Below are 21,335 nucleotides of genomic sequence, written 5' to 3' on the forward strand. Positions count from 1 at the left end.
CCTAAAGAATATCCAACTATCAAACTTAAAATCACATGGCTAAAATGCAATAAAACATGGATCTAACCCAAAAAATCAAATTTTTGGCCTAACTGAAATCATCTTGCATAGAAAAATCATATCTTTAAAAATAATACTAAATATCTTCAAAATAACATCCTAACATGAAATTAAGAGACTTGGGATCATCATATAAAAATATCAACGCTTTTAGAGTAAGATCAAACCACGAAATATTCAAACTTTCTCCAAACAAAAACCGTTTTTCCACTTCCAATTTTGAAGTTTCTAAATCTAATAAAATCTATCATCAAAAACTTTATTCATGCAACAAAATCTTAGTGGAAACTCATAAACATATGCTAACAGCACTCCATAAAATTTTTGGACCAAGATATGTCCATTAGCTTGGTCAAAAACTCCAAAACATAACATACTCTCCAGTTTTACACCCAGAATGACTTTTCTATGGTTAAAAATACTTTTGACCAAACAAATGACCATGGAATGAGACGAATAATATATCTATGGAAACTAAACTCAAATACGAACAACTTTTATGAAAGAATCATTGTCTGAAAATACTTAAAAAAGGTCGACAATATCCATGCAATAAGACCTAGAAATCTACCCGAGAGAGCTCTTTTGAGTTTCTCTCTCATAATTGGGTGAAAAAGTGATTAAAGGGAAAGAAGTGTGTCTTGCATAACTCTAGGCTTCTGGAGGGGGAAGATATGGGCTTGAATGACCATTGATTAGAGGTGGCTATGTGACATAAAGTAGAGAATACTGAGGGCCAAAGGACTGCCTACAGAAGCTGTGAGGTATGGAGATTGATGAGGTGGATTCTCGTTCACATCAATGCACTATTGAGTGCAGCCAAGGGCAGTGGATGGTTTGCCATGTGGGGGAGGAAACTTCTTCAAGATGCTTTGCCAAGGTGAGCAAATTCTTGGGTCTTGGTGGGCCTCAATCAAGTAGACTTCAATTTGGGGTTTAAAGGGGGTTTGGTTAGGTTTTGAGATGCTATCAAGCCAAAATTCAACTTTTCTTGGCCCAATCAAATTTCTAAGGTTTAAAATGTTGGATAATAATGTCATAATAAGAATTTGAGAAATTATGTGTGAGTGATTTAATCAAGTGATTAAACACAATACTAGAAATTGGATAAAAAAGGGTTTGAAGGCCAACTCAGAAAAAATGCATAATAAACTTAATACTGAAAAATCCTAAATATTCATATTAACCTAGAGTGAAAATCGTTTATCAAAACTCAACCCCGAAGTGCCCCTAAAAATAATTTCACAGTTTTTAACAGCCGTTTTGTCCGAAATTATGAAAATGAGTTATTGTGCCATAAAATCCTAAATAATCAACTAAGTCTAGTGGCACAAATCATAACGTATTCTGACACTTCTAACTACCTCAAACAATTAAAATTATATTTCTAACACCATAGTGAGTGATAACACTGACTATGTTAACAGACTAAAACTTTTGGGATTAGTCGATTAATGAAAACTTATGGAGTTTTCACGAGGTTTCTAAACTTTATAAAAATTTCACTATTGAATTTCTAGTGGGCTGTTACAGGGTAAGAATACCACGGTGAGATTATGAATTTCAGGAAGTAATCAACCAAATAATCTAAGAGATAAAAACATATTAACACAACCAACATGTATGCATTCATATAATAAAATATGCAAGAAACAAAACCATCACTTTTCTCCAAAAATAACACATTTTCCAATACATGCTAAAAATTCATTTGGCCCAAAACACGTCCATTTATTTCCATCCGTCATTTTCCCAGACTAGTCCAATTATAAATGCACCATTTTTCCATAATAATGGCCCACCTATATCCAAAAAATGGCTCAAGCATATTCATTTATTATGCATGCACCATGGTCTCCCTTAGGGATCATCTGCACACCCTGACTCCCTTCGTCACACCACAGGTAATGACCATGCATGTGACTTCGTAACGAGCGATGCCCAACTTTGTGCCCATCGCATTCGTGACGAAACATCGTCTAGCCCCCGTTAACAAAGGGGCTCCAGAGTCAGCACGAGAGCATTACCATCTCATCTGATCTCATTGTCGTCCAGCAACAACCCAAGGGATATCACTTAATTTTGTATGCTCCTGAGTGATCAAAGGAGCTCCACTAAGATAATGCCCCATCCTAGCTTGGGGTCGTGATACGCACGCACCCATAAAAAATCATTTCTCAACACGGAAACCCAATTTTCAATCACGACACATGTCAAAACACATCACAGACAAAACACCAAACAAACATAATAAATAAATATGCAAATGCATGTAGATAGTATATTTGATGACATGGCATAGCACACATAAATAAAATAAATCAATACAACAGTCACAAAGCATAAATTTCACAAACCAACTCCACAAGTAAACCTATCCTCCAATTCGGCCCAAGGCCCAACATCTGACAACAACTACCTTTATTTTCCCAACACTTCAAGGACCCAAGGCCGATCACAACCAATCAAAATGTAGAAACAAGTTAGTATAAAAATATATTTAAATCCCAAGAAAATTCATTGAAAATTTACTTACAACGCAATCAAGTAAATCTGGAAGATCAAAGGTGAGCTAGATCATGGTGACGCCAAAAGTGGCTGAGCAGCAGTGGACATTGTTTTCCAATGTGTTGGTCATGGGTCTCAAAGCTGGAAAACATGGATGGGGAAGCTAGGGTTGCAAAAATATCCAAAAAATGGCCCAAACATATCCATTGATTATGCATGTACCATGGTCTCCCCTAGGGATCATTCGCACACCATATCTCCCTTTGTCATACCATGAGTAACAACCGTGGATGTGACACGTTCATGACCAAGCATCCTCTAGCCCTTGTTAGTAGAGGGGCCACAGAGTCAGCACGAGGGCGTTACCATCTCGTTTGATCTCATTGTCGCCCAGCGATAACCTAGGGGACATCACTCAATTTTATACGCTCCTGAGTAAGTAGAGGAGCTCCATCGAGATAATGCTTCATCCTGGCTTGGACTCATGATATGCACGCACCCACCAAAAGTCATTTCTCAACATGGAAACCCAGTTTTCAATCACGACACATGACAAAACACCAAACAAACTTAATAAATAAATATGCAAATGCATGCAGATTGTATATTTGATGACATGGCATAGCACACATCAGATAAAATAAATCAATACAATAGTCACGAAGCACAAAATTTCACAAACCAACTCCACAATTAAACCCATCCTCCAATCCGGCCCAAGGCCCAACATCCGACAACAACTACCTTTATTTTCCCAACACTTCATGGACCCAAGGCCCATTACTACCAATCAGACTGCAGAAACAAGTTAATGTAAAAATATATTTAAATCTCAAGAAAATGTTTTAAAAAATTACTTACAACGCAATCAGGCAAATCTAGAAGATCAAAGGTGAGCTAGATCATAGTGACACCAAAAGTTGTGGAGCAACGGCAGACAGTGTTTTCCAATGGGTTGATCATGGGTCTCAAAGTTGGAAAAAAACGGAGGGGGAAGCTAGGGGCCCACATATATCCAAAAAATGGTCCAAACATATCCATTTATTATGCATGCACCATGGTCTCCCCCAAGTACCATCCACATATCCTGGCTCCCTTCGTCACACCATGGTTAAAGACCGTGCATTTGACTTCACAATGAGTGAGGGGCCATAGAGTCGGCATGAGAGGGTTACCATCTCGTTGTCGCCCAGTGACAACTCAGGAGACGTCACTCAGTTTTATACACTCTTGAGTAACCAAAGAAGTTTTACCGAGATAATGCCCCATTCCGACTTGGGGCCGTGATACGCACGCTCCAGCCAAAAATCATTTCTCAACACGGAAACGCAGTTTCAATCACGACAAATGACAAAACACCAAACAAACATAATACATAAATATGCAAATGCATGCAGATAGTATATTTGATTACATGGTATAGCAAACAGCAGATATATATATATTTAAATCTTAAGTTAGTGTAAAAATATATTTAAATCTCAAGAAAATTTTTTTCAAAATTACTTACAGTGTAATCAAGCATATCTGGAAGATCAAAGGTAAGCTAGATCACAGTGATGCCAAAAGTGGCGAAGTAGCGGCAGACTGTGTTTTCCAATGGGTTGGCCATGGGTCTCAAAGCTGGAAAAAATGGAAGGGGAAGCTAGGAGCTTTGGGTCAAGGGGAGGAGGAAGGAGGTGGTCTTGGTGACATTGTGGTGGTGCTCGGTGGGGTTGGAGGCTGGCGACAGTGGCGCATGGTGGAGATCAAAGCCATGCATGAGAGAGAGCCCATGAGAGAGACGGGCGTGCGTGAGGGTAGATCGGGGCTATGGGTGGCAACGTGAGGCTGATGGTGGTCAGGGGAAGCTCGTGACAGTGGTGTGGGTTGCGAATCGGGGCCAAATGAGCGGAGAGAGACCGTGGGAGAGTGAAAGGGCGTGCGGTGGCTAGGGGCTATGGTGGGACATGAGGGTGGCCAAGGGAGGTCGCCAATGGAAGGGGAAGCTGTTAGTGGTGGTGTGGTGGCCAGGGGACAGCGGACGACAGCGCTGGGTTGAAGAACCCGTTGGTTTTAGGCTGAGCTATGGAGAGATAGGGAGGCTTACAGAGGGTGGAGACTGGTGTGGGGAAGGTCACTGACATGAGGGGGTGGCAACGGTGGTGGCTGGGCGTTATCGGTGGCTGGGCTGGAGGATAAGGGAATCAGTGAGGGGACATGGGGGGTTGCACGGGCTGAAGGAGAGTGAGGAGAGAGAGAAGGAAAGGAAATGTAGAAAAAGAGGAAGGGACTTGGGTTTTAATCCCAGGGCCTTCATCTTGGGGTCTTCAAACTGATTCAACGGTGAGAAATTAAACATAGAGTTAACTAACTTAAAATAGGTAGAAAGATAAATAAAACACAACTTATTAATAATAAAATAAAATAGTAAAAACCAACAATGTATATAATTTGAAATAATGAGCCAATAAATAATAGATAATAATTAATAATAAGAAAAAGCACAATAAATTAAATTACACAACTTAAGCAGTGATAACAAGAAAATACTATAGCCAAAATAATAATAACCAATTTAAAATAAAAGAACCAATAAAATAATTAATAAAATAAACACTTAAAAACACAAAGAAATGATGGTTATCACAGGAAAAATATGAAATTATACAAAATAAGAAATTCAAAAGAAGTATAACATTTTGCAAATTTCCTATAACATGAGGGTTATCATAGTAATTTATGTTGTACTCTTCCATAACTTGTATCACGTGGATGAGAACTGGATCTCCTTCTCTCAAGCTCATCTTGAATATTGGGCTGCTCTTACTAGACTCGTCCCAAGTGGATTGCACTAATCCTTGCATTGCTTTCTTGCTCTTCTTAGTTCTCAATCTTATGATTACCTCATCTAGAACTTACAAAGGATCTCTAAGGCTCGGTCTACCTTGGGGCCCATCAATAAGTGTATACCGATTTCTCACACAAGACACCACAAATTTGGAAATCACATTTTTTAAATTGCAAGTATCCATTTGATTAAGGTATGTACCATGGTCTCCCCTATGAACCATCCACAAACTCTTTGCTCCACTGGTTACACCACGAGTAACAACTAATGCCAGGCTCCACTCCCAGTGCGTATGTGACAAGTATCCTCTAGCCTCTGGTAGCGGAGAGGCATTGGAGTCGACCTGAGAGCATTACCATCTTGCCCGGCTTGTTGTGGCGGATGCCACTTAGTTTTACACACTACCGAGCGACTAGAGGAGTTCCATCAAGATAATGTCCCATCTCAACTTGGGGTCGTAATATACACGCACCCACAAAATAATCATTTGACTCCAAAAATAAAAAAATTTACATGTATCAGTATACACAAAAACATAGCACTATTACATAAATATTAATGACAGGTAACAAATATAATGCAGACATCATGCAATAATTAATTACTGAATGAAATATTAACAACATTAATTATGAATTAAAACAAAAACACACAATTTTACATCAATTCAATTCCCAACTTCACAACCATTGCAAATTTGTTCCATGTGATTCACAAGGCCCTTGGCCACAAATTCATAACCAACTACAATGAATTCCCAATGCTCCACCAGGCCCTTGATCAATCCCAAAGCTTCACATAAATAATCCAATCACAACTCACAACTAGACTTCACATAACATGGTTTCATCACCAAAGCAACGACCAAAACACCCAATGAATCTCCATCTGTAAAAACAGAGGCATAGCACCAATCCTATAGTCTATCCACAGTAATTTCACAATATACATAACAAAGGATTCAAGGGACATCAAGTAAAAGTATTTTGATTAGATTATCAACAACTCTTAAACATGTAAATAGAAAGATCCATAAACATGACAAATTTTGCAAACCCAATAGCAACATTTTGGAGCCCATTACCGAGTACCACTTACCTCCATGGATGGGGAGGATTTTCTAGATGCATGACATTGCTCCGATATTCTTCTCCATGGCTAGTGCGTCGTGAGTGGCGAAGGAGATGTGTGGTGTGGTGTCAAAATTCAGTTTACAGTAGGGGCCAGCTTGCGTGGACTGCAGGATTGGAGTAGGAGCCGAGTTTAGTTTAGTTAGTGTCATGGGTTTAGGGCCCAAGTAGATTACTAATGTAATGAACTTCTTTTAATTTTCTTGTTATGCTTATGTTAGTTGTTTCAACCATGGTCCACGAGGCCAGTAGATGGAAAGTCTTCCACTAGGGAATTCCTACTTATAGTTGTGGGGAGCGTATTGTTTGCTTTGTCTAGAAACTAATGGAAACCTTATTTTCATATTCATCCTTCTTCTTCCTCTCTAGTTATTCTAGTATTCTAGAGGTTCCCACCCTTGAGGTGAAATTGTTCATTCTATTCTCAGGGTGTGTTACAAATTGATATCAAAGAGACATTGATCTCTATGCTATCAAAATCTATGGAAGAAATTCTTGCACCATTACTCAAAATCAAGAGGTTCCCACCCTTGAAGTTATCCTACTGAAATTAAAGGAATGCAAGAACAACTTTAATGAAAACTTGAACTATTTGGAGACCCAAAGCTCAAAATACAGGAAGAAGAACATGTAGTTACTATGGAAGAAAAAAAGGTCCAACTCTTTTACTGCCCCTTTTGCCTCGTCCTCCATTCACGCACTAGAGCAAAACATCACACCCCATGCAGAATCTCCTTCTCCACCATTAGAAACCCAACATCTACTCCCAACCTCTCACACCCCAGTCCCAACAGCCAACAGTTGAAGACAAGTACACCCAGTGGAAGCCTCCCATTCCCGATTTCATGGGCACCAGAATAGAGTTTGACCCTGGTGGTATCGTTATCGGGCACATCTGCACATTCTGTCATTTGCCATAGTGGCAAGTTGTTTACATAGGGGTGGAACCAAAAAGGGACACTGGGACACCCACCAGAGACCAAACTTGGGGTTCCCATCCAAGTTAAGGTACTTGCCAGTGATAAATTTGTTCAAGCGGCCATTTGTTGGTGGCATTGTTTGACTGTTGATGAGTAAGGCTGAGTTTATGTAGAAGCAAGGAATGAGTATGGGCAGTGTGGGGAAAACCAGAGAGGGAAAATGATGTTAGTGAGCCATTGAGAATGGATATGATGATTCCTCAGCACTGCACGTCAAAGTTGGCATGTCCACAAACAAAAAATCCTAGAAAGCAAAGAGAGCTTCCAATCTGGATGGCAATAGTAGTTGGAGCAGGAGGAAAACTGGAAAAGACAAGGAGGAGAGGAGGGGGAGATAGAGTGGGATGACATGCATTCGATTTTGGGTTTAAGAAGTCTTTGGCCTCACACTAAGATTTTCCTTAACGGGCATGAGCATGCATAGTGGAGCTCGGATATAATCTAATTTGCATGCCCTGGAAGAGAAAATTGGGGTACTACTACTATTGAATCTACGAGGACTAGAGTCTCTTAATGATGTCTCACCATTTTTGTGCAATCTATTTGCAGATCTGGATATTATTTGTCTCCCAAGGTTATTTCAATTTTCTCTAGCTACTAGTGGCTAAGCTAATAGACGTGTTTCACGCTTCCAAAAGTAAGAAAAGCACTTCAACAATTGGTTTTGAAATAATCTTGTTCCTGGGAGCTTCAGTCAGGCCCTTCTCAAGCAACATAGAGATGACCTTCTTACCAATACACTCCAAAAATGGGTGGTTTTGAAGAACAGCACTGATGGGTACAAGTCTACCACCCTATTGTAGTCCATGAATAATACTTTTACTATATATGGGTTGAAATTTTGTAGGCACTGGGTCGTACACCCTTTATGTAATAAAAACATGATTTTTGCTTGTTTTGGGGATATTTTTGAGATTGCAAAATCAATGGGATTTTCAAAGCGGCGTTGTTTTATATACTCTGAAGATATAAGAATTTTTCTCCTTAGTTGTTTGATGAATTACAAGTTAGGGGGTGTATTTGAGCCATTTGATAAGGGAAGAGAAAGATTATTTGCAACTGTTACAACCAATCTATCAATTAATATGAGTTGGTCTTAGAAATTGTTGAACTGTAATGTCAAGTTCTCCTTAAATGTATCATTCACTTTTCTTGAGTATGTCACTATTGCTAGATATTGGCAATAAATGCGGGCTGTTGGAGTTGGATATTGGTTTACAAATACAACACAATTGCATGCACGAATCGAGAAACTAGAAAGATTACAATATCTTGAGAACAAAGATCCAAAGATTGTGCATTGTTATATAGAACATTAAATACTTCAAGTGTTTGCTGGTCTTTTTATAATCAACGGGGACAAGAAGGATAAGCTTTTGGTGGCTTTTCTAGCATGAAATTTTGAGGAGGAGAAAAGAAGGCAACTGCTTTGAAGAATCAATGGGCCCCAAGGTGGGCCGAGTCTTAGAGATCCTTTGCAAGTTACAGATGGGGCACAAGATTGAGAGCTAATAATAGCAAGGAAACAATGCATGGATTGGTGTAATCCACCTAGGACAGGTCTAGCAAAAGCCCAACATTCAAGATGGGCTTGAAGGATGAAGATCTAGTTTTGATTAATTTGATATAAGCTATAGAAGAGGGCTACAACATGACTCAAAGGCTTTGGGCACTTTAAGGCTTTCAACTTGTTTAATTCATTTAAATGACTTATTTTATTAGTTTAGAATAATTAGGTTTATTATGAGAAGGACTTAAGGGCATGTTGGGAAAATCATTATTTTGTTGAACTAGGGTTTCAAAAGGGTTACTGTAACCGAGTTACTATAGAGCGTTACTGTAACCGCGACACTATTCACTCAGGAGCATTTTTGGAAGATGGAGCTTTATTTTATCTAGGGTTTTGTAAGATTTTAGTTTAAATACTCTTTATAACCTCATTTTAACAGATATGATGAAAGTTTATAAAAATTGATGAAGTTTATTCATTGTGAGTTGAGTTTATCTCCTCTTTTTCTTGATTGAATTTTTAAACTTATCAAAGATAAATCACAACCTTTGTGGCGTTCCTCCTTTGTAATCGTTCTTGAGACAGGTTTTTCAATGAGTCTAGATTTTCATACAATCTAGGTTCTTGAAACTAGTTCCTAAATGGGTCTAGATTCTTCCATCTATTGACTTGATTTTGGCATTCTTGGGTGAGTTTTCAAATTGATTGTGGGTTCAAGGAATTCCAATTCGGCGGGTTCATATCATTGCTTCCTTTATGCTTGGAGGTGATACTGATGTTACCTTTGGATTTGAAGATGTTGACAACAACTCTTTTGTAGGTACAGTAAAATTAAGTTTTGAGATTATTGAGAACCCTGCTAATGTCAAAAAACCCAATTTGTTATCACTAATGCTAATCTGTTAAAACTCAACATTGACCTCTAGGAGGAAATACATGGTTCAAGTGAACCTTAAAATTCTAATATCTCATTGCGTTCTTCTTTTACTACTATTTCCTGCACAATCAATAACCCTACATTTCAGGCACTATGTATTGCTAATTTGATATAATAGCATTCACTAGTCTATTTTTGGGAGGTTGTCATACTAGATTGGGACATGTTCTATAGCGACCATTACACAGTTGAGTTCCATGGTTCTGCCAGAGCATTGGGCGAAGTGCCATACTTGTGCTTACTTTCACAACTCAACGTAACTTACACTCCAAACTTTCATGAAACTCAAAATTCTAATCTTTCATTGGGTTCTTCTTTTACTACTATTGCCTACATAGTCAATAAGCCTACATTTCAGACCCTACATAGTATTCCAGTAGCATTCACCCGTCTGGTTTTTGGGAGGACATCGTATCAAATTGGGACATGTTTATAGCGACCATTACATAGCTGAGTTCCATGGTTCAGCAAGAACTTTGGGCGAAGTGCCATACTTGCGCATACTTTCACAACTCAACGTAACTTACACTCTAAACCTTCATGAAACTCCCTCAGTGTTGCTTACTAAATAGGCAATAGCAGTTGTGGAAATGTTTTTTGTTATTCTGTACAATCTCACCCTCGATGTGAGATTGTTCGTTAAACCAAGGATGTGTTACATGTGCATAGGGGCAGCCTACATACAAAGAGAGAGAGAGAGAGAGAGAGAGAGAGAGAGAGAGAGAGAGAGAGAGAGAGAGAGAGAGAGAGGCATAGAGAGAGATTGGAAGGGATCTAAGAGGCATGAGGGAAGTGGATGGTTGTTGGTTAGAAGACCTTTGATGGGGTGTTTGTAGGTGGCGGATCTCGGTGGCGTGGAACAACATGATTAGGCCGAGAAAAATGGTGGAGAACAAAGGAAAGAAAGAGATCGGCAGATTTGAACCACGAAGATGGTCCAATTGGCATCCTCTGATGTCACTGGCGGTGGTTGCAGAACACAGTGGCAGATCGTACATGAAAAAGGTTAGGTGAAGCTCATGGTGGTGTTTTCCCAATGGAGAAGGATGAGTGTTTTGTTTTTGGGTTGGCTATACAGGGGCTTGTGGACGCTACGGTGGCTCACATGGGTGGCAACGTTGGCCTAGGTGGTTGAGGGTGTGCTAGGGCCGAGCAAGGTTGAGTTTCCCTTTGAGCGGTGCTGTCATGGTTGAGACATGAGCTACAGCTGTTGCTTCCTGCTGCTAGTTTATGCTACTACCGTGAGGGGGAAAGTGAAGCTATGGTGGTTTGTGATGGAGGAGCTTGGCTGCAATGGTTGTCCGATAGTGATGGGTCTTGGTGTTTGGGGGTTGTCACCTGCTGAGGGTAGCTCATAATGGTCTAGGGTTCAAAGGAACTAGAAGAAATAATAGAAATCATGGTGTTTAAATAGCGTGTAATCAGCAATGATGTGCTTTGCTCAACTTCAGTATGGAAGTGCTGTGTGAGAGAGAGTAAGGGAGAGAGATATTGGGTTAGGTAAGGCTCAGTCGGAAATTGAGTGGAAATTAGGTAAATTAGGGTGTGTTTGGTTGTTGAACACAATTCAACTCATCTCAATTCTTCTTAAACCAATCATTGATGGGACTCATCACTTATTCAATTTCCTATAAAAATGTTAAACTCATCTCAACCTACTTCATACATTTCATCTTAAAAAGTTAAATCTACCTTAACCTAAAAAAGGTAAACCCATGTCAATCGGACCGACAAAATACTACTATTCACAACTTAACTCATCTCAACATCTAAATGCAACTTAAAAGAAAAGAGCATGAGAGAGATGTTGAGTGGGGGAAAGAAAGAGAAAGGAGAGTGCGAGAGTGAAGGGTCTGTCGAGGAAAAGAGGGAGCAGTTGAACTAAGTGTATTAATGCATTGGGTGGGAATTGTGGGCATTTTGGCAATAGCATTAAATCTGAATGTGCATCTCGAAAAAAAATACAAGGAAGTCTGCTTTATGAAATAAATGAGTATTAAAAAGAAGAAAGGGAAAGGATGCGTGACAATATAATGATATCATTATATCTCTTTTATTATTGTTTTATTATCTTTTTTCTTTTCATTTTATTATTTGAATCTGGATTAAAAATTCTAGAATATGACCTTCATGTATAATTTAGAAGAAAATAAATTCAATCAGCTAAAAAAATTGTATAATTTAATTAAAAATAAATTCAATTTTATAAAAAATTGGCCTAAAGAGCAAAGGAAGGCCAATTTTTATAAAATTGAATTTTAATTTAATTTAATTACATGATTACGTTAGTTGATTGAATTTTTTTTTTTAAATTATGCAAAAGGGTCATGTTTAGAGAGTTTTAATCTAAATTCAAAGAAAAAAAAATAGTTAAATAGTAAAACAATAATAAAGGAAATGTAAGTGTATCATTACTCCATGCGACAAGGGGAATGACAACTATGTTTTGGTTTAAAATTAGCCCACACATCTTCTAGTCTAAACATTTGTTGCTACAATAAAGAAAGTAATGGAAAGCTATTTCAGATGTGTTATCCAACGCCACCAGCTAATATCGAGATACACTATGGTGACACGTGGCATTTTATTATTGGTCCACTTCACATTCAAAAATTTAAAAAAATATATAATTATTACACTTCAACTTTTAAAAATTTTAACCAATCAAATGGTGCAATTCTTTTTATGTAATTGTGATCCTACGTACCTAAATCAAAATCAACAAAGTTCCAAATTCCATAATCCATCAAATAAAATATTGGGGCCCGTAGCCTATTCAAGAAAAATCCAATAAATATCAATTGGAATTTTCTAAATTTTAGCTTATTAATAAGATCCAAAATGATCCACTTCATGCTATGGTTATTTATTACTACCAATTACTAATATGATCACTTCTGAATAACATATTATTGGCACTACCACAGAGATCAAACATTACGTATTGTAAGAGCACTTCTAATGGTTAATCTATATTTTTTAATTTGAAAAACTAATTACATCCTACTTTTCTTATTTTAATTAACTATTTTTTAAGAGTACCATTATTCAACTACTTATCTAAATTTTTTTATATATTTAGTTTATAAATTAAATAAATGAAAAAAAGTAGAGAGAAAATAATAAAAAGAGATAGATGAAAGGAGTGAGAACAAGAAATAATAGAGAGAGAGAGAGAGAGAGAGAGAGAGAGAGAGAGAGAGGTTTAAAAACTTTATACATGGATGAGTAGCATCAAACTATATTTAGATTGATACTTATTTTAAGGCACTGCGTAGTATACACGATAAGCATAGAAAGATTATGATCTTATATTGTCGATCTTCTCTTCTTCTTTTTTGTAGGCTTGAAGCGAAACTTTCATAGTTCAGTCAATACAAAGTCTTCTCTTAAAAAAGGATAGAAAGAGGTAGTTCAATTTTAGAAAGATAAATAATAAAAATTTTAGACATCAGCTTTATATGAAACGCCTCCAATGTTTTGGTAAACCATCTCAAGAGCCATGTATCCTAACGTTCCTCTTACATGAGTCAAAGGAACAATACTATCTTCCACATGGTACAATTTTGCCAAGCCAAAATCTGAAACCTTAGGGTTTAAATTCTCATCGAAAAGAATGTTGTGAGGCTTAATGTCAAAATGTAAGATTTGCATGTCACATCCTTGATGTAAATAATCAATCCCACAAGCCACTCCTAAAGCAATATAATATGTTTTATCCTAGTTGAGGATATTTGATTATGATGAAAAAATGTGTTTGTTTAGAGATCTGTTGGGCATGAACTCATATATAAGGGCATGCTTTGAACCATGAACACAAAAACCAATGAGTTGCACTATGTTCACATGATGGATCCTTCCAATGGTCGCTACTTCATTGATAAAATCTTGCCCATTTGCTTTGGATTGGCTTAACATCTTTACAGCTACAAAATGTCCAATTTGAAGTATTCCTTTAAATACTATGCCATATCCTTATTCACCCAATCTTTCCCTAAAACCTTTGGTCATTTTCTTAATTTCTGAAAAAGAATAGCTTATTGGCATGAGGTTATTTTGGCTTTGCAGAAATTTCTCAACATCATCATATATGGATAAGCGCCTCCTTCGCCATTTATATATAAAAAATGCAATCACAAATGGAGCACCAAATACTCTAATTGGCATATGCCATTTTTGAAATGAAAACACAAGTAATTATACGAAAGCTATCTTGTTGTTGCAACTTGCACTATCAGTTTAGCTACGGCATGTTGTCAGCATTGTGTCGTTACATTTGAAAAAATATATAGATAGTACTCATAACCAATTAATTACTCCCTTTGAAAATTGTTGTAGTTTGGCACAGTACTGTTTATTTTTATTGTCTATTTAATAATGATGTCTAATTAGTCTTGTGTTGTTATTTAAGAAATGATTAATTTACTTACACTGTTAAAACAGATAAATTACAAAGAGGATACAGGTTCTTACCAAGCAGTAGTCCAATTAATAGAGTTCCCAAAGCTGTAAAAGCATCTGCAAAAGAAGTGTTTGTGAAATACAAAATAATGTAATTAAAATTATAATAAAATTAACATTCAAACTAAACTAGTTTAGACTGAGACACAAAAATTTCGCTCTCTTTAAGAAGATTCAAGCCTTTTGTGATGTACAAAGTCTCAAATTAGCGAATATAGCAAAACTCCTCGACTTAACTCCTCTAAGATACAACGGTCCAACTGATCATTGTATAACCTGAACCAACTCTACATAAATGGTTAAACTCAAAACTCTACTCAAAATATGCCTCTCTATTATCTAAAAAATCTCTCAAAAATATAAATACACTTCTTTTATTATTTCTCAATTAAACTCTTCTATGTTGTACCCAAATTGATAAGTCAGTCAGACTCTTAAAAGCAGCCACACCTATAAACCCCTATAGGTGATCTTTTCCAAATACAAGAACTAATTACCAAGTAATTAAAACCTCAATAAAACCTCAATAAAGCTGCAAATAGTTATTAGTAAGTGACAGAAACGTACAACAGGCCATAAAATCGCTTTAATATTCCCACCATAAGGAATTAAGGCCAGACGATAAACTTTCATTTACAAGAATAAAGAGACAACGATAACAAAATAATTGAGAAACCAACATTAATACAAATAACAATTAAAGCTAAAAACCGCCTGGAGTTTGAGAAAGCCTGCTGAAAGCAAAGTAAGAAATTAAGAGCATGGTTACACATTGACCAACTTTATCAGTTATAAATTTAAAAAAAAAATTAAAAATACTGATCAACTTTAAAAGACACTCAATGGCCAAAAATAAACAAACGTTACAACTAATATTTATAAAAAAATACCAACATATTCTCACTATTTTTTAAAAATAATATAAATAGAAAAAATACTTCTAAACAAGGAATGATTATTATGCATCACGAAGGTGTCCTCTAAATTGAACCTTCACTTGGTGAAATAATAACATTTACTCCAAAGTCAATAGTGGTCTTAAACTTGAACTATGACTGCTTAAGGAAAATAAAGACTTATTACTCACACATAACAATCCAGGTGTTAACATGAGCTTTATTAGCCAGCACATTATGGCTTTGTGTTAATCCTGGTTTCATGAGTGTATTTGAGAATAAACCCAATTCTCATATAGAGCAGCCCCACTCCCACACTCACATAAGTGAAATTTGGTAAGGATGTTCCTGTAATTCTTATACCCTACTCATAAGACTATAGAATTTCATTAAGAGTTTCTCAAAAAACCTCGTCCTCCACAACATTACAGAATAAATACACTCATATCATAGGAATGAGAAATAAAATAAATAGTGCATTTCTTATGACAATCACATGATTCATTTTTTCCATTAAACCCGGTTCTCAAGATCTCTGATCTCCAGGTTGGGTATTCTCCTACATGGCCCATGAATTTATAGGTCTTAATCTAATTCCCCTCGATGTATTCCAGACCAATTATCTTGTCGAGGCCTTAGTTAGTGGATCTGCAAGATTATCACATGACTTAACATAATCCACGTTAATAACACCATTAATTAAATAAAATCTCACAGCTCTGTACGTGTTTTTCTTCTAAAAGATCTGGATTTATCATTATAATAACGGTTTTGTACTTTACCATTTGTAGCAGTACTATCACAATGTATTAATATGAGTGAAGCTGATTTTCCCACGAGAAAATCTCATGTAATAAATCTTTCAATCAATTTACTTCCTTATTGAAGCCAAAGCAACTCAACTTCCATGGCTGAATTTTGCAAACAATACGGCAGCCAAAGCATGCAATAAAACACACTTAAATTCAAAAACGGTTTGATATTAAAAACAAACCAAACGGCAACGAATATAAAAGTATCTGATGTTAATACAAAATTGTTTGGAAAAGTTTTCCCGCGCTTCTAAAATGCACAAATGTTCACCGACCACCAAAATATCAACCACTTGTTACTACTCCCAAAACTCAAAGAAAATCAACCTGAAGAATACGTTGGGGCAAAATCTTTTCAAAAAAAATTATTATCTTCCAAAAAATTGACCCCCACTAATTTTCCGATTTAAAAATAAATTTCCATTTCATAAAAAAAATACACCTCTTCAAAAAATCACTTTATTCCAATAAAAAAATATATATGGACGGCTATTTAATTTCATCTCTAAGAAAGACACAAGCGGTAGCTTCATAGATAATTCTCAATAACTGACCAAATGAATTAAACTCTTTTATACCAAATTGATTTTCAACTCCATGGAAGAGTTCTTTGATTTTTTCCAAAATCATCAAATTTATTATTTTAATAAATTAACATACGTTTATTTAAAAATTATAAAAAATCGATTTCTTCCACGAGTTAAAAAAACTTTCAAATTCACAAGAATCGTTGTGAATTTAATCTAACAATTAGGTATTTTTCTCATTAACACTTTTATATGCTTGACTACAATCTTCACATTTTTCCCAAAGTGAGGCCTAAATCTAGGGCCCACATGTACATTAAGATCCAACTTGAAGGAAACTTAGGGCTGAAGGCTAGCAAAATTTAGCCCCTTCACCATTCACTTGAATTACAATTCAGGTCTGGAAAGGAATACAAAAACCGCCCACCTAATCAGCTAATCAATCGCCCTACACATGTCATGGAAATTGGAAGAAGTGCAACAAGCATTGAGAAGGCCTTGTGCCTTGTTTCTCAATCTATGCATCCACCTAAACCATACCTTCTCTTTTCTACAAATCACATCCATTTTCCCATCATGTAATGGGTTGTCTTCATAGTGGGATGCAGCACTGACATCACCTACAAAAGCTTATGGAGAATGCACTTAGGTTGTGTTTGAATATTGAGTTGAGTTGAAATGAAAATTAAAAGTTGAATAAAATATTGTTAGAATATTATTTTTTTAATATTATTATTATTTTGAGATTTGAAAAAGTTGAATTGTTTATTATATTTTGTATTGAAATTTGAAAAAATTATAATAATTAGATGAGTTGAGTTGAAATGAGTTAAAGTGGGTTGAAGATCCAAACTGAACTTAATGAAGCTAAACCGAGAAAGGGAAGTGTACTGACTTGGGGCAGAAACCAACAACTACATTTGGTTTTCCTTGTGGAACCAAAACCCCATCTGATCTTCACATGTGACCCTATTTACCTCCGCACCCTACCCATGCACACACACAATTTGAAAATGTCATTGAGCACTACCAAGAATCTCTTCAAGTCTATCTTCATTTCACTTCTGCAAACTGAGCCTTCTAACCTCACCCTTCCTTCCTTTCTTCACCTCAAACCGTCACCAAGTGTAACACAAGTTCTTGTGAGCTAAGAGTCCATAGATCCCTTAGAAGAGAGTGAACCTGAGAGGTTACTCTAAACACCCTTGGAGAGTTGGTTCTTGTGTGCATCTAAGCTTCAGATTGGCGATTAGATCTTTCATACTCTTTTTATTAGAAGCTAGATCAACATGTTAAGCATTGATTTGAATGATGAAGCCGAGGTTTGAGTTGATTTTATAAAGTGTATTCTTGAAAGCATGATTTCGGTGCAAGCTTGAGATTTCTAGTTAATGACTTGTATTCATCTTGAAATATGGTCATATCATGAGTTACTTTGATGATATGATTATGTGTGACATGAATCTAAGGTGCTAGTTTGTTATTAAGCTTTAATCTAGTGTTGGATTAAGTGTTATCTAGTGGATCAAAAAGTTTTTTTAAGATCATAGCTAGGGCTTAAATCACACGTAATGAAATTTGGTGTAGTATATGTCTCGGGTCTAATGAGTTTCTTATGGTTATTGTTTGATTCATTTAATTCTAAGGTCAAAAATGGTTTGTGAAATTCCAAGTCTTCCCAATTGTCCTAGAAGAACTAACACAAGCATCTCTTGCCAAAATGTCTTATAACTTTGTGCATATATTACTTCAGCTTGAAGAACAAAAACTAGTGCAAAAAAGAGCAATATTAGTTCTTTAATTTCTTAATAGGCTCAAGTTTCAATTTTCAATTAAAAATTATTTAATTTCTTCCCATCGCCAATGCCAAAAGAAGCATGTGGGGTGGCGAGTGTGTGCCTGTGAGTGAAGGGCCAGGCACCTCTGTGTTCACCCCGTGTGCCTGAGGTGGCCGGTTCAAGACCTCCGACGAGGCGTGCTCGGACGCGTCGATGTTGCTGACGAAGCTGGCCTTGGCTAGGCACAGTACCGACAACGTTAGCATGGTGGTGGTGGACCTTAGAAGGACATGTGGCGATATACAATAGGGTTAGTTATTCATGGTAGTCGGGGGCTGGGGATTTTGTGATAGGATCAGATTTTTTTTCCTTCAAAAAAAAAAGAAAAGAAAAAGGAAATTCCGAGAAAAAAAGAAGTGAAGAGAATGTTTTGTTGGGCTCTGTGAATGAAATACCATTATTACATTAGCTACCGAGGATCTTCTCTCTATTATTTTTGTTCAATTTGAACGAGGTATTTCAAATTCTTAACTAAAAATAGTGGCCGATGAATGTTGAAGATAAGAATTTACTTCAAATGAAAATTTGGGAAGATTTTAAGGTTGATTATATTTTTTGTTTGGGTTTTAAAAATGTAGAGATAAGCTGTTATTTTAATTTAGTTAATATCATTGGTCTTGTTGTAGCGAACTCCCTATGAACAAATTGCCCATGCTGCACATGGAATTTCTCCTTTGAGTGCACATATATGTCTTTTCTTTTTGTATTTAATTTTGTTATCTGAGTTTGTGCAGGTTTTTCTGTGCCTCTAGTGCTTGTATCTACCCTGAATTTAAGCAATTGGAAACTAACGTGAACTTGAAAGAGTCGGATGCCTGGCCGCTGAGGTTTGTTACTCTTACTGGTCACATTTGTTTTAATCTCATAGTTTTCCTTCATAAGTTATGGATAGAGTTAATGAGTTAAATTTTACACCTAGGTTTAGCCTCAAGATGCTTATGGATTAGAGAAGCCTGCAACAGAGGAGTTGTGCAAGCACTACTCAAAAGGTTTTGGCAAAGAGTGCCGTATTGGAAGGTTCCACAACATTTATGGTAAGCTTTTGATTGTAGTGGTACCTAATAAATATGCATGATTTGCTGCTTGTTGGATTTTTCCTAATTTTATTACTTGGTTATATTTGTTGTACGGGTGGGAGAGAGTAGGCCCCGTGCAGCTGTGTTTGGTAGAAAGACTCTTACTTCAACTGATAAGTTTGAGATGTGGGGAGATGGACTTCAGACCAGATCCTTCACCTTCATTGATGAATGTGTAGAAGGTGTACTTAGGTAAGTGCTTGATGTTCTTATAGCTTGTATAGCTGAAATTCATATTCTCATTGATGAGATTCTTCTATCTGTTATAATGTTGACATTTATTGTATTTATTTAACAATTCTGGATTTTCTTGTTCCACTCTCTCCTTTTGTTATTTTACTTATTGAAAAAATCTCCTTTTGTTATTTAACTTATTGAAAAAATAATAATTCTGGATTGAGGTCACATCATTACAAATTCATGGTAAATATATGGTTGTTTTTTTAAATATCACTTGTATTTGACCTTTTCAGTAAGCATTCTAATTATTTTGCATAATTTTGGAAACTAAATATATAAATATGACTCTTTAGGATGTCAACGGGTCCCAGACTGCATAGTAATTGTTTGTTGTACCCAGTCTTTTGTTTAACATGAAAAATTTATGATAGGGTGTTCATAACATACCAATTTGCATGTTTGGGTTCTAAAATTATATCTTCCCACTTCTCATGAATTAACTGCCCTATAATCAACTCTTGTGTTTAGATTGACAAAGTCGGACTTCCGTGAGCCTGTGAATATTGGAAGCGATGAGATGGTTAGCATGAATGAGATGGCTGAGATTGTTCTTAGCTTTGAGAACAAGAAGCTCCCTATCCACCACATTCCTGGCCCAAAGGGAGTCCGCGGTTGTAACTCAGACAACACACTTATCAAAGAGAAACTTGGTTGGGCTCCAACAATGAAGTTGAAGGTATTTATAGAATGCCGGTTACTTTCTTGCGTTTAAGGTTTCCTAATAAATCCTGAGTTTGTGTAAAAAATAAGGTTACCTTCGTGTTTTATTGGTTCTAAACCAAGGTTTGCTCACCCACTAATTGCATATCTCAATACGCTATGTTGCAAGATGGCCTGAGATTTACCTACTTTTGGATCAAGGAACAGATTGAGAAGGAGAAGGCTCAAGGTGTTGACCTGGCTGTTTATGGATCATCAAAGGTGGTTGGAACCCAAGCTCCAGTTCAACTAGGCTCACTTTGTGCTGCTGATGGCAAGGAGGCCATATAGCTCATTAAGTTGCACTGAGAAAAGGCATGTTTTATTTAAGTTTTGGTTATGATTGAATAGAAAATTATCTATGGTTCAGGAAAAGTATTTAAGTTGAGCTATTATATCGATCTCCTGTTTGTTGTATGTATAAGGAAAGCTTTTATGCTCCCAATGGAAGCTTTTTGAGATTTGAAAAAATTAAATTGTTTATTGTATTCTATTTGAAAATTAAGGTTTGGAAAAATTATAATGATGAGATGAGATGGTATGTGTAATCAAAAAATTAGGCCTAAGTTTCGATTATGACTGCCTAGGAAACAAAAAGCGTTTGATCGTGATTAGTGTAAGCAATTGTGAGTAACCTGTTTCGGAGATGTGAAATAACTAATAAAGCGAAGCAAGTTGAATAAATTGCAATGTGAAGTGGAAATGAGGGACGACATAATATATAGTAACCTATGCCTTTGGAATCTCTACATTCTAGCCAACGCCCATCACCACAATCATTAATCTCGGTTGGGGATTAGCCACATGTTTCAAGCAATTATTCCTTTTCTG

The 21,335-nt window shown here is 36.5% G+C and overlaps 1 protein-coding gene across 1 annotated transcript; it reads left to right on the plus strand.

The window, feature by feature from the left end:
* Positions 1-10,837: 10,837 nt before the first annotated feature.
* Positions 10,838-20,965, plus strand: LOC122274536 (GDP-mannose 3,5-epimerase 1-like). The gene is made up of 6 exons (XM_043083570.1): positions 10,838-10,965; positions 19,224-19,320; positions 19,415-19,556; positions 19,619-19,757; positions 20,274-20,479; positions 20,632-20,965. Exons 1-6 carry the CDS (start codon positions 10,838-10,840, stop codon positions 20,793-20,795), a joined length of 876 nt encoding a protein of 291 aa, XP_042939504.1. The 3' UTR covers positions 20,796-20,965.
* Positions 20,966-21,335: the final 370 nt, after the last annotated feature.

The sequence above is a fragment of the Carya illinoinensis genome, chromosome 8 (assembly GCF_018687715.1).
Source record: "Carya illinoinensis cultivar Pawnee chromosome 8, C.illinoinensisPawnee_v1, whole genome shotgun sequence".
Lineage (NCBI taxonomy): Eukaryota > Viridiplantae > Streptophyta > Magnoliopsida > Fagales > Juglandaceae > Carya > Carya illinoinensis.